Source organism: Salvelinus alpinus, chromosome 25 (genome assembly GCF_045679555.1).
Source record: "Salvelinus alpinus chromosome 25, SLU_Salpinus.1, whole genome shotgun sequence".
In the NCBI taxonomy this organism is placed as follows: Eukaryota; Metazoa; Chordata; class Actinopteri; order Salmoniformes; family Salmonidae; genus Salvelinus; species Salvelinus alpinus.
This window is the reverse complement of record NC_092110.1, coordinates 18834376-18848782: the sequence shown is the minus strand read 5'-3', so window position 1 is coordinate 18848782 and position 14407 is coordinate 18834376. Positions and strand designations below refer to the sequence as shown.

The 14407-nt window shown below is 44.9% G+C and overlaps 2 protein-coding genes across 5 annotated transcripts in view; both read left to right on the top strand.

Annotated features, from left to right (window-relative positions):
* Window positions 1-4679, top strand: part of LOC139553547 (kinesin-like protein KIF26A) — a 129329-nt gene extending 124650 nt beyond the window's left edge. For 3 of the 4 annotated variants that reach the window (XM_071365989.1, XM_071365991.1, XM_071365992.1), the window contains 3 exons: window positions 1570-1593; window positions 2016-2166; window positions 2366-4679. In XM_071365989.1, the coding sequence (XP_071222090.1) occupies window positions 1570-1593; window positions 2016-2166; window positions 2366-2550 (360 nt within the window). In that variant the 3' untranslated portion in view covers window positions 2551-4679. The remainder of the gene's footprint in view (window positions 1-1569; window positions 1594-2015; window positions 2167-2365) is intronic. The other variant, XM_071365990.1, reaches the window with a different exon arrangement.
* A 4996-nt stretch (window positions 4680-9675) lies between these two features.
* Window positions 9676-11012, top strand: LOC139553054 (secreted protein C-like). The gene is made up of 2 exons (XM_071365034.1): window positions 9676-9870; window positions 10515-11012. The coding sequence occupies exons 1-2, from the start codon at window positions 9676-9678 to the stop codon at window positions 11010-11012; spliced, it is 693 nt and encodes a 230-aa protein (XP_071221135.1).
* Window positions 11013-14407: the final 3395 nt, after the last annotated feature.

Genomic DNA, 14407 nt, shown 5'->3' with positions numbered 1-14407 from the left:
TTTTACATTTTTATTTAACCTTTATTTAACTAGGCAAGTCAGTTAAGAACAAATTCTTATTTACAATGATGGCCTACACCGGCCAAACCCGGACGATGCTGTGCAGTGGTTTCAACTTTTTCAATCTAGAAAGTCAAGGGCACAAAAGGCCTCCACCAATTGGCTGTTGCGTTCTCTGAATCGTTCTGACATTTCACCACTGACAGCATCCAAGAACATTATTTTACACTTTGGCTTTGTGTGGGTACGTTGGCGAAGGCAATTTCTGATATCCATCGTGGCAGTGAGCTAGCTAAAAAGGCTAAGGTTAATAGCACTAATGTTTTTAACAGCTAGCTAAGAAGCTAACTAAACTCTGTAGTGGTGGGGCGTGAGGCAGAGTTGAGTGAAGCAGCTTCAACAGTAAACTTGACCGCGCCCGTATAAATCAAAATCAAATATTACAGGTAGAGGCGTATTACGTTATTCGCTTAGCCTACCACAGATGAAAAGTGTTTTCCATGGATACCCAAAGGAGTCATACCTAAGTGCCCCAGTGGCTTTCCATAGCCCCCCTGCACACACCGCGGCACGCTCTGTCCACTGTGCTGACACAGCGCAGCGGAGATACAGATTTTGCATCAACCTGTCACTCAATAATTGTTTATATTTTCATATCGGGACATACAACTAAAACTGAGGGGGCACAAGTTTTAACTGAGAGTGTTAAGCCTCCCTTTGCCCCCTGGTGGAGTCGGGCCTATAGGCATGACATCGTGGGAAGGTCTTAGCTCACTCTTTCTCAGGTTCTTATTAAAGAACAAGGTGAAAATATGCATCTGAGATGTTTGATCTTTAGTCTGGCCAATGGCGAATCCCAAAGTCTTTATGTGTCTGTGTGACCAGGAATGTGAAGAGATCAGGAGGCAATTATTGTCTGGCGTTAATTGCTTTAGATATGACTGATCGCTGGGGCTCACTGCTGGTGCTGATTGACAGAGGGGGAAGGAGTGGTGGTGGTGGAAAGAGCAGTCCAGGAATGTGTGATGAATGTGCATCCCCCCTCTACATCCCCACACCCTATCAGCCATCACCATGGCCCATCCCTGGCTGCCTGATGGCTCTTTATGGCTGGCTCCACTTGCCACGGGTCATTAACTGCTCCCACAAGTTAGAGCCAGCCAGACAGGAATTTGTTAAGAGAAGATTTTAAATCAGCTGGATGGTGGTTTGATTTAGTTTCAATTAGGAAAAGATGATCTTCAATTTGTCTTTCCCAACCATCACTGGCTGAATGGCTGGTAATGAAGTGCTTTGCCTCGCACATCCCCCACTGTTCCCGGGCCAGTTTTGGAATACCATGCAATGTGTGCATCATGGCTGGTTTCCGTGCTTGTATTCTCAGATGTCTATTTGTGTGCACATGGCTTTTTCTGTGTACATACAATATACAGGGTTTAGTACTCTGTATATTCATGCATGTTGGTGTGTTGTATTTGTTTGAGAGATCATGAGATCATTACTCTGTCTAGAGTACAAACATATTTTTTACATTATGTATTTTATTTTCCTCTCTTTTCTCATCTTTAGCATCCATTCCAGGATGTTGAGAAGGTATGTTGATTTTGCTGGATGGCTGAGGCTTGATTATTCTTTAATGGGAGTTGGGGAATAGTTTGGAGTAAGGGTTAAGAGGGGAAGAACAGGAAGTAATTGGATTGTTCGAGTTGCATGCACATATCTCAAATTAGGTTTGTTCTATTGTGACAGGAAATGTTAATACACACGACTGTGTCTGTATATCCTGCAATTCTTCAGCAGCAACAAAAATGCTAGTGAATGACTATTATTATTCTTTATTTCAAACAGTTCCTTAGTCACTCATCTCTCTCTCTCTCTCTCTCTCTCTCTCTCTCTCTCTCTCTCTCTCTCTCTCTCTTTCTCTCTCTCTCTCTCTCTCTCTCTCTCTCTCTCTCTCTCTCTCTCTCTCTCTCTCTCTCTCTCTCTCTCTCTCTCTCTCTCTCGCTCTCTCTCAGGGCCTGCTGTACTTCAACAGTAAGCTGAAGGTTCTGGAGCGGCGGCAGCAGCAGATCAGGGAGCTGAAGGTCAAACATGAGGCACTTAAGGAAGAGCTAGAGGACACCAAGACCCGGCTGATGATGGACCCTTGCAAGTGGATAGGAGAGTGTGAGTGTCTGCTACATTATTCTACCAGGATTGGGGCATATGGAGATGTACACATTTTTATTATTAATGTTCCCTACAAAAATAGAAAGTTATCTTCCTATTGAAAGTTAACTTGATTCTGTGGACAGTCTTCCAGTTTTCAGTTGATTGTGTGTGACCAGGACTTTACTCCTCTGCTCTCCTGTCTCTTCTCATCCAGTTGAGGTGGACCAGGATTTGGACAAGGAGTCCCAGGAGTACCTGCAGGCCCTGGGTCAGGTCACAGAGGAGCTGGAGTTCTGTGTCAACCTATGCAAGTCACGTGTCATGATGGTGACCTGCTTCGACATCAGTGTGCCATCACCGCCCAACACTCAAGAGGGACTGCGAGAAGTGGAAGTCTGACAATGAGCAAAAGAAGAGATGGAGAATCAAGGAAGTGAGAAAGGAAGAATTATGAAATGTAGCAGTCAGTTCATAGTTATTGCTGGAATGAAGTGACAAGAAAAACAAAAAAGATAAAAGATGAGACGAACGAGTTGGGTGTCTTTGCATGGAGACAGGAGATCTGAACCGACTTATCTGCAGTGCCTCGTTCTGGACATGTTCATGTTGGAATGGGAGATAAGTGTGTGCACAGACACACCAGTTTCTGTGTTCCAGCATGATGAGAGAGAGGCCATCATTTACCCACGAGTCATTCAACGAGACCCGGAAGTGCCTTTTTCACTCGACTTATTTTGAGTCATTATTTTTTGTATGGTGCTAGTATCATAACCAGCATACCTAAACAAACCCTGAACATATTCCTTTTAAGAAATAATTATTTTATATTGCATTGTATAGTGTATTTATATGATTATGCTGTGTGTAAAATATAATTTCTAGGTAAAAAAAAGAAAAAAAAGAAGAGCAATAAGCTAATGTTATTGCGTTCCCAAACTTTGCCTTTTCTCATGTTTCAAACCAACCTCAGTCAGCATTTTGCCCATGTTAATCCAGCCTCTTGCGCCTTATGTTATCTTTCTGGTTCAGTAGTCTACCTTTTAAAACAGGTCTGTGTTATCTTGTCAAAGACTCAATTTACTGTTATCACTCAGCCACTGCCAGCTGAAAGCTAGCAGGGTTGAGTAAATGTTTCTTCCCTCCAGTTGCCTTGATCACAAGGGGTCCCAGTGGAGGTGCTGAGATGGGTGATGGTGGAGGTGTAGAGAAGGGGAGAGGAAAGTATGTGGTATGTGGGGCGGAGCTGTGTTTGCCCTTGTTTATTTAATTGGAGATGTGGCAACGGCAGAACACATCAATCAGAGGGGTCACCATACAGGGCCTGCTCCCAACAGGCTGTGTGTACGCCATGATTCATGGTTGTGACAGTTGGCTCTCTCCAGTGCTCTGTGCTAGGGGTGTCCAGAGTCAACCTGACAGACCTCTGTCACCCTCCCTGTACCCCCAGAGCGATGGGGAAGCATGCTGAGTATTATTCCCAGGCACAGAGGTGCTCGTCAGTGCTCCTATTTTATCCCTAGACGGGCCTCTACTGGGTTCTACTGACACAAACAAAAGGGCATAGATGAGATGCCACAAGCAAGCGTCATTCTATGGCTATTTTGTGGTGTGCTCTTTTAAGTGGTGCCAAGCCTTGGTTCTATGCATTCCAACATTCTCACTTCCACTATAAGAATACCCTCCATAAAGCACTAAGATCAACAGCACAGACCGTTTGCAATGACTCAGAACCCTCTCTGAGTTATGCTTCAAAGCTACACATATTACACATATAGCACTTCTCTCCAACCTTCTACTTTCTTTACTAATTTAACCGGATGTCTCAATCAAAGACTAGGACAGGCTCCAAGAGGACAGTGTCCTAAATAAAGGCCGTGAGAAACCACAGTTTCCCGTGTTTACATGCAGTGAAGAAATTGCCGCCTTCAGATTTAGACGTTGTTTGGCAAATACAATCAATCAACTAGCTGTATGTAGCTGCCAGAGTGTTTGTGTTTTAATCACTTCTCTGAAAATGGTGTGGACAAAGAAGATGAACTGGTTTTGGTTATCTAGAGTAAGAAACTGGATTTGGTTATCTAGAGTAAGAAACTGGATTTGGTTATCTAGAGTAAGAAACTGGATTTGGTTATCTAGAGTAAGAAACTGGATTTGGTTGTATTTTGATGTGTTTGATTTATATAACTAAAATATTCATTTGTTTTCTTTCCTCTTACAAAGATATACCCTCAGGCCCTTTCTGAAGATGCTGCATGAGATTTTTTATTAATTTGTAAGAATGATTTCTATTCCATTTTTACCATTTTGATTTTAATAATATCTTTGGCTCTCGATCATGCTGGGTTAGTTTCATGACTATTAGCAAACTAAAACATTTTTTCAAGAAAGTTGATGTATGTCATATTTCATATCAAAACCCATATTTTCTAATGTCTTTGGTTTTGTATAGGATTTTCTGACCCTGTGTACAAATGTATGATATGGCAGCTCGTGTTGAGTTTTATCTGTGAATAAAATGTTTCTTCTTATAGCTGACTTGGAATGATTTTTCCTTCATTGGTTGTCTTGAAATAAACCATTATGTTTGGCCTACATAATTCAAAACCACATGACCTATTGGTCATTGGTATCCTAGCCTCTGCCAAACAACCGGATGTTCCGGTTTTCAGGGGAAATGAAAAGAGAGCCTGTGACGCAACTTCTACTTTTGGACTTTAACAAGGCTACACCACAGATTTTCTAAACCCAGAGGCGCAACATCGCAAGACTTCTGGTAACTTTTGCGAAGCAGACCAAGCAAACCAGGCTGGCATTTGGGGTTAGAGAAGTCAATGAGAGAAGTGAAACATCTTCCTTAGTCGTTAATTTTCTCGCAATCTAAAGGCACAACCTAGATTAAGGCAGCCCGCACCTCTCTGATTCAGAGGAGTTGGGTTAAATGCGGAAGACACATTTCAGTTGAAGGCATTCAGCTGTACAACTGACTAGGTACCCCCCCTTTAGATTTGAGTCAATGACGTGTTTCTGCTCATGAGTTTAGTTAGCCAACGTCACCATGACATCACCTAAAAGCGTGATCGGGGATTTCTATTGGAGAAGCAGTTTCTGCATATCTCCATACTCCTGAGGTTGAAGAGGCGCTGTTGCACCTACTTCACCATGCTGTTGATGTGAAGGGACCATTTCACTCCATCTTAACTCCTCCATATTTACTTGATTGGTTGAACAGTGCAGAAGGGAACCATCCATGATGGTTTGTTTTCTTCTTGTCAAGACCAGTATGTAGGGGATCTAGTTTCAGGCATTTCTTGTATGCCTGCTACATTAGATATTGGTACCCATAACCGTCCTCAAAACAACTAGATATGAATGTCATCGAGTTAGGTTGAGGAGAATGTAATGAAGGCCTTACCAAAGACAGTACAGTATGACAGTACAGTACAGCAGTACAGCAAATATTTAACAACAACCTGTTCCCACAGATACGTTTTCCCCATCTGATTAATGCTACCAAAGAGCTGCTTGTGATGATTCATCTCCCAGGTGCATATGTAAGCATTTTTGTGCAATGATTTATGAAGAATAAAACTTTTTGGGGTGGGAGTTTGACAAGAATGAAATATGCAGCCATCAAATACATATTAGAGGTGCAGCAAGATTAATGACGCCTCTATCAAATATGGTTTTCTACTCCGTGTGATGCCAGGTCTCCTGGTGTGCAATATATCGTAGATGAGTGGAGATGTTGAAGTCCACCATGCTGAGTGATACCATCTTGCTTCCTCCCTGTTCATTTAATTTGATTAAAAGCGTAGTAGGATGATTTGGTGGCCTGGCAGGAGAAGCTGGTTGCTGTGTTTCTAATCAAATCCACGTGTGCATTTTGCCTTTAGCCGCACTGGGTCTGGGTGCTCTTTGACTCAGAGGGAAGGAGGGCCAACTCAGAGCTCTTAGTGGTGAAGAGAAGTGCCCCACTCTCTTGCACATTAGATGATGAGTACCATATGTTTCAAGTTTTATTTGTCATATGTACAGGATGCACATGGGATACACCGTCCAACGAAATGCTTACTTGCAGGTTCCTTCTCGACAATGCAACAACAATAAGAAATAATTAAGGAAAATAATACAAACATAAAGTAAATAACTCAGTGGAATAGAATACACATTTTAGCATAAGTATATTACAGGAAGGGACAATACCATATGGCACCATATGACGACACAACAGTACCAACAACGATGAGACAGCCTACAGGGAGGAGGTGAGAGCCCAGGTGGTGTGGTGACAGGAAAATAACCTCTCCCTCAACATCAACAAAACGAAAGAGCTGATTGTGGACAACCAAAGTCATCAGAGAGAGCACGCTCCCACCCACATCGAGGGGGCTGCAGTGGAGAGAGTCGAAAAGTTCAAAATCCTCGGTGTTCACATCGCCTCTTCAACCTCAGGAGGCTGAAGAAATTTGTCTTGGCCCCTAAGACCCTCACAAACTTCTGCAGATGCACCATCGAGAGCATTCTGTCGGACTGTATCACAGCAACTGTACCATCCGCAACCGTAGGGCTCTCCAGAGGGTGGTGCGGTCAGCCCAACAAATTATCGGAGGCACACTGCCTGCCAGGATATCTACAACACACTGTGTCACAGGAAGACCAAGAAGCTCATCAAGGACGTCAGCCACTTGAGCAAAGGCCTATTCCCCCCGCTAGCATCTAGAATGCGGAGACAGTACAAGTGCATCAAAGCTGGGACCGAGAGACTGATTAACAGCTTCTATCTCCAGGCCAGCAGACTGTTAAAGTCATCACTAGCCGGCCTCCACCCAGTACCCTGCCCTGCACCTTAGAGACTGCTGCCCTATGTACATAGTCATTGAACACTGGGCACTTTAGTAATGTTTACATACTGTTTTACCCACTTTATATGTATATACTGTATGCTAGTCATGGCTCATCCTATATAATTACTGCTGTACACACCTTTTCCATTAATATACCTCTTGGCACACCGATCCCTTTAGCGGGATCATTTTCGTCAACATCCGCTGAATTGCAGAGCGCCAAATTCAAATTACATTACTAAAAATATTAGATTTTCATGAAATCACAAGTGCAATATACCAAAACACAGCTTAGCTTGTTGTTGATCCACCTGGCATGTCAGATTTGGAAAAAAAAGCTTTACAGCGAAAGTAAACCAAGCGTTTGTGTGAGGACATCGATCAGTAGACAAAACATTACAAACAGCTAGCAGCAAAGTAGCTTGGTCACGAAAGTCAGAAAAGCAATAAAATGAATCACTTACCTTTGATGATCTTCGGATGTTTTCACTCACGAGACTCCCAGTTACACAATAAATGTTAGTTTTGTTCGATAAAGATTATTTTTATATCCAAAAACCTCCATTTGGTTGGCGCGTTTTGTTGAGTAATCCACAAGCTCGTGCAGGTCACGACGGGCAGACGAAAATTCCAAATAGTATCCGTAAAGTTCGTAGAAACATGTCAACGTTTTTTATAATCAATCCTCAGGTTGTTTTTAACATAAATAATCGATAATATTTCAACAGGACGGTAAACTATTCAATACAAGAGAGAAAGAAAATGTCTAGCTACCAGTGTCGCGCACATGAACAAATCTAAGGACATCTGGCAGTCCACTGACGCGATGTGATCAATCTCGCTCATTTTTCAGAATAAAAGCTTGAAACTATGTCTATAGACTGTTCACACCCTGTGGAAGCCATAGGAAAAGGAAACTGGTTGATATCCCTTTAAATGGAGGATAGGCAGGCAATGGAACAGGGAGGTTTCAAAATAAGAGGCACTTCCTGGTTGGATTTCTTCAGGTTTTCTATCCTAATCTGCCAATTATATGCATATTCTAGCATGTGGGCCTGAGAAATAGGCAGTTTACTTTGGGGACGTTATTTATCCAAACATAAAAATACTGCCCCCTAGCTATATACTGTCCATACACACCATCCATATATATATTTTTTTATATTCTGGACTCTGATATTGCTCGTTCTGAGGTCTTAATTTCTTGTTGTTTTTTAAACATTGGGATTACGTGTGTAGTGTTATTGTATTGCTAGATATTGCTGCACTGTTGGAGATAGAAACATAAGCATTTTACTGCATCTGTAATAACATATACAGAACTGTGTACTCGACCAATAAACTTTGATTTGATGTACAGTACTGGATACTTTGATTTAATCCTTCTATGCTCTGACATTTCTACCTTTATAACTATAGTTTTACTGATTTTACACAGCACACTTTCATTTACATTGGATAAGAATTCTAAGCCTGCAGTTGTTTGGTGGAAAGTGAGTGTCTTGTGACAAGTCATTCATTCCCCTGACAGCTCGGACGGTTTTGCCCTGCTCTGAGCGAAGTGCTTTGTGTCTACATGGAGACAGTTGGTCAGGCCTGCCGCTGAGTACTAATGGCTGCTGAGTCCGTGGGCTCCTGGCCCACTAGACCCAGTCTTCCCCTGCTCTCTTTGCCTCAGGGCTCTTCTCATATGCGCAGGGAGTCAGATGTTATGAGAATAAAAATGAGTTCATGGAAAAGTCAAGTAGGCCCTCCTCCCTCACCCCTCGGCTCAAAAAAGTTTCATCATAATTTCAATTTTCCCTTTCCTGTCATCTGACAATAAATTGAAGGATTTTTCCCCTCACACTGAACTGTTCAAAAAAAGTATCCTAATAGTGTCCCACTTCAATTATAGCACATTTTGATCTCTCTCTCTCTCTCTCTCTCTCCATCTCTTTCTCTCAACCCCCCCCCTCTCCAGTGGATATCTTCTACTAACTTACCCACTGATGTTTGATGCTACGCTATTGTGTTTCTCTGTCACTTCAACATAGGTGCAGCTTTAAATCATGACAGAAACAGTGTGCTCTCTGTATTTCCTAGTTAATTTAGAATAAAATTACCCAGCTGACGGCCCAGGAGTGACTGAATGTAACTGTCACGCCCTGACCATAGTAAGCTGTTTATTCTCTGTGTTGGTTGGGGCGTGATAGTGACTTGGGTGGGTCATCTAGGTGTTTTGTATTTCTATGGTGGCCTGATATGGTTCCCAATCAGAGGCAGCTGTTTATCGTTGTCTCTGATTGGGGATCATATTTAGGTAGCCATTTTCCTCATTTGTGTTTGTGGGATCTTGTCTATGTTTAGTTGCCTGTCAGCGCTAGTTGTATAGCTTCACGTTTCGTTTGGTTGTTTGTTTGTTGTTTTGTTCAGTGAGTTTCAGATTATTAAAATTATGTGGAACTCTAAGCACGCTGCGCCTTGGTCTACTCTTTTCAACGATCGTGACAGAAGATCCCACCAACAAAGGACCAAGCAGCGTGCCCAGGAGGAGGAAGTATCCTGGACTTGGGAAGAGATCCTGGATGGGAAGGGATCGCCTTCCTTGGCGGGAGTCGCCTAGGAGCATGAGAGGACAGCAACGACGTCGGGGAGGAAGGCCACAGAAACCCCAAGATAATTTTTTTTGGGGGGGCACATGGAGCAGTCGGCGGAGCCGAGGAGTGAACCAGAGCTAGTCAGGGAGTCGGGAGAGGAGCTCGACGCAAGATTCCGGAGAGAGGTGCTGGCGTTGAGAGCGCTGCAGAGCAGGCGTGCTGAGGTGCATTTCATCAGCCCGGTGCCACCTGTACCGGTCCCACGCATCAGGTTTCCAGTGCGCCTCCACAGTCCAGTGCGTCCTGTGCCTCCTCTCCGCACTCGCCCTGAGGTGCGTGTCATCAGCACGGTGCCACCTGTACCGGTCCCATGCATCAGGTCTCCAGTGCGCCTCCACAGTCCAGTACGTCCTGTGCCTCCTCTCCGCACTCGCCCTGAGGTGCGTGTCATCAGCCCGGTGCCACCTGTACCGGTCCCACCCATCAGGCCTCCAGTACGCCTCCACAGTCCAGTACGTCCTGTGCCTCTTCCCCGCACTCGCCCTGAGGTGCGTGTCATCAGCCCGGTGCCACGTGTAACGGTCCCACGCATCAGGCCTCCAGTGCGCCTCCACAGTCCAGAGCTTCCGGCGACAGTTCCCAGTCCAGAGCTTCCGGCGACAGTTCCCAGTCCAGAGCCTCCGGCGACAGTTCCCAGTCCAGAGCTTCCGGCGACGTTTCACAGTCCGGAACCTCCAACGACGGGCCACAGTCCGGAACCTCCTGAGACGGTCTACACTCCGGAACCTCTTGAGACGGTCAACAGTCCGGAACCTCCTGAGACGGGCCACAGTTCGGAACCTCCTGAGACGGGCCACAGTCCGGAACCTCCTGAGACGGGCCACAGTCCGGAACCTCCTGAGACGGGCCACAGTCCGGAACCTCCTGAGACGGTCCACAGTCCGGAACCTTCAGCGCCGGTCCCCAGTCCGGAGCCTCCAGCGACGGTCCCCAGTCCGGAGTTTCCAGCGACGGTACCCAGTCCGGAGTTTCCAGCGACGGTACCCAGTCCGGAGTCTTCAGCAACGGTCCGCAGTCCGGAGTCTTCAGCGACGATCCGCAGTCCGGAGTCTTCAGCTACGGTCCGCAGTCCAGAGCCTCCAGCGACGATCTGCAGTCCAGAGTCTTCGGCGACGAGCTGCATTCCAGAGCCTCCAGCGGGGATTCCCAGTCTAGAGCCTCCGGCGACGATCTGCAGTCCGGAGCCTCCAGTTGTGGTTCCCAGTTCAGAGCCTACGGCGACAATCTACGGTCCGGTTCCTCCGGCAACGATCCGCGGTCCGGAGCCTTTGGCGACGATCCATGGTCTGGTGCCTCCAGCGACGACCCACGGTCTGGAGCTTCCGGCGATGCGCCCCGCACTGGAGCCGCCCCCGACGCCCTGTGTCATCCATCATAGATGCCCACCCGGACCCTCCCCTATTGAGTCAGGTTTTGCGGTCAGAGTCCGCACCTTTGGAGGGGGGGGGGGTACTGTCACGCCCTGACCATAGTAAGCTGTTTATTCTCTGTGTTGGTTGGGCCGTGATAGTGACTTGGGTGGGTCATCTAGGTGTTTTGTATTTCTATGGTGGCCTGATATGGTTCCCAATCAGAGGCAGCTGTTTATCGTTGTCTCTGATTGGGGATCATATTTAGGTAGCCATTTTCCTCATTTGTGTTTGTGGGATCTTGTCTATGTTTAGTTGCCTGTCAGCGCTAGTTGTATAGCTTCACGTTTCTTTTGGTTGGTTGTTTGTTGTTTTGTTCAGTGAGTTTCAGATTATTAAAATTATGTGGAACTCTAAGCACGCTGCGCCTTGGTCTACTCTTTTCAACGATCGTGACAGTAACCATTTCATAAATGAGATTGGAATACCCCAATGAGTTGTTTACAACAGCAACACTGACTGTCTCTGTCGCAATCAATGTAGTAGATAACACTTACTAGTTGTTTGCGCTATCCACTGTCCATGTAGATGGGGGGGGAAAAATCTGATTTTATGAGTCCCCTTGCTCTATTGGGGTACCTGGAAGCTGGAGCTGCCCTGGGCATTGGATTTACTGCTCTGACTGCAACCACATAGATTGCACAGTCTAAACCCAAGCCTTTTCTCTCAAGAAAAACTATACATTTGACCAAATGTCACCACTTATTCCCAGTAATTAAAGCAAGCTGGTTTGGGAAAAAGTCCTTAAATTATCAAAGGCTTGGGGAGATGTAAGACTCACACGTCTCCCTCCCCCTGTCCCTGCTCTCCAAAACAGATGACATTAGTGAGTCCACTTCCACTCTTTAATAGGGCTTTAAGATCTAGGGTCCCATAAGATTTAGTGTAAGGGCTGTAAGTTCTGGGTGTATAGACATAAAGGTCTAACACTCTGACATTGAGTTCAGATAACACTACAGGCACCAAATCAAAGCCAGACCTATTCATTATGTGAAAGGGAATGAATTGCCCGTGGAGACAGCCGGGGTGATCTATCACTTAACGCTTAACCTTGTTTATTGAATCCTCCTATGCAGAGCATGACCAGATGAGGGTAAAGGCATGAGCTAGGCCTCTGTCACGTGGCAATGGGAATATAATAGAGATAATTGGCATAATAGATTGTAATCTTGGCACCGGCCACAAAGTCAAACATCTTGTAGCCTCATAAAAAAAGCCCCCCCACGTCTGGACGTGGGTCAGTGGATGAGTTGGCCTCGTATGGTTTGACCAGGGAGCGTTGGCAAGCTGCTGTGTCCGTCCACCTCCAGAAGCACACACACACACACACGCACACACACACACACACACACACACACACACACACACACACACACACACACACACACACACACACACACACACACACACACACACACACACACACACACACACACACACACACACATCCCAGTTCTGTTCACTTCTGACAGGGAGCTGGCAGTGGCAGCCGACAACAGAGCAGTGTCACTCTGCCTGACTGACCAGCTAGGTGTCCAAGATGGACACATACTGACTGACTCTGAATGGGCTGTCATGGAAACATGCAGAGTTACATGGGGAGTACTTTACTTTACTTTGACTCGGTTTAATATATACAGAAGTCATTAGTATGCTTGCTGAGTACATTTGTAATTTATCCTGTTGACAAGATGCGTGTTTGAAGTAGGGAAATAAACAACTGCTAGTAGCTACAGACAGGAGTTTGGGTTCTTCTTTGATCAGCAATACGGTAAAGGTATGAAAGGCCATTTAATTAACCTCATGTGCCACTGTTGGAAAACAACCGTGCTTGCAGAATCATTGTTCTATGGATCTCCACTGACCTGTGGTAGACCTTGTAGATAAGGTATCTAGCAGCACAGTGCATGAATAGATGAGTAAGATACGGAAGCAAATGAGCGTGGTCACCTGCTGGCCACCTGCTAGCCCCTCACTGTCACTTCTAATCCTTCTGATCTCAGGGGGATTTTAATCGGCCTCTATCTCTGTATCTTACAACAGGAGGGAGAGACTGGGCCGGGTGGGGATCTAATGCTCAAATTATGCACAGATAAAACATGGTCAGAAATCGACCAGACTACCACAGAATACTTGACCTTATGAAAATGTTGATGACAGCTGGGAACTATTGTTTCTATCGCAGTGCTCTTTTTGATTGCTTTGTATCCCTGGCTCCAGATTGATTCATGTAGATAACTGAAGATTTACATAACGATGCTCTTTGTTTGAAAGAGTTATGTGTGAGATGCTTTTAGTATACTGACTGTAAATGTTAAGACAATGTCATCTACTATTTGAATTACACATGTACGAGTTTTTGTGATTAGCCTATTCAGATTGGCTGAATACCTAATTGAGTGTGTGTAATAAGTTGCATTACATCCAACAGATAGGTTGATCTACTGTACATCAGAGGAAATCAGGCTAATGACTGTGTCCTCCTGCCAGGGTGTAGAAAAGATCTGAAGATGGCCCTCCTAAGACCTGATGCTGCTGAAAAGGGCGGCCTACTTTGATGTTCCCTATTGGTGACTATTTTGTCAACACGCCATAGAGCTGGCTGGGATCAGTGTGGGGATTGGGGTCTATACCTTCTGAATGAACTCTGAACTGAAAGTCAGCTGGATTTGTTAATGGGGTTACACACCATTGCTCTGCATTAGGTCTAGATTAGGAGATGTGTAACTGGCTTATCTGGCTCTGTCCTCATGTTTATCTAAAGATCAGATCTGGCAAGTAGTGTGGGGAATACACTGTGGATTAGCTTCAAATAGTAACCTGACAACACTTTTCCCTTATTGCCTCCATTCTATAATTGCATCTCATAGTCCACAGTCACATTCTGTTATATTGACATAACAATGTTGACATAGCAATGTTGACATAACAATCTGTCATGTGTGTTCATCTCAAAAGTAAACAAGGGTAGAGACATAAATTAAAGACATTATTTGTCACATATAGGAGTTGAAGAATCTGACTTCTCACTTTCCATGAGGCTTGCACATCCCATATACATAATTTGTCTACTTTTTGGGGTTAACTGTAACTCAATGAAAGCAGAGGCTAATGTGGTTGCAGGTCTCCATTATAGAAGTAGAAAAGATGAATTTACTTTCCCGTTTTGCTCATCACAGAGCAGAATGGAGTGTGTTTGGCTTCACTGTCTTTTCACCAGGATGAACTCTTTGTAGCACCGTGTCGGAGGGAGACAGAGCTTTGATTGCTTTCTCAGCAGCCCTTATGCAGCAGGCAGGCAGGTCACTGCTGTCTGTCTCCCTCCATGATGAATGGCCTGTTCTGTCTGAACAAAAACAACCTT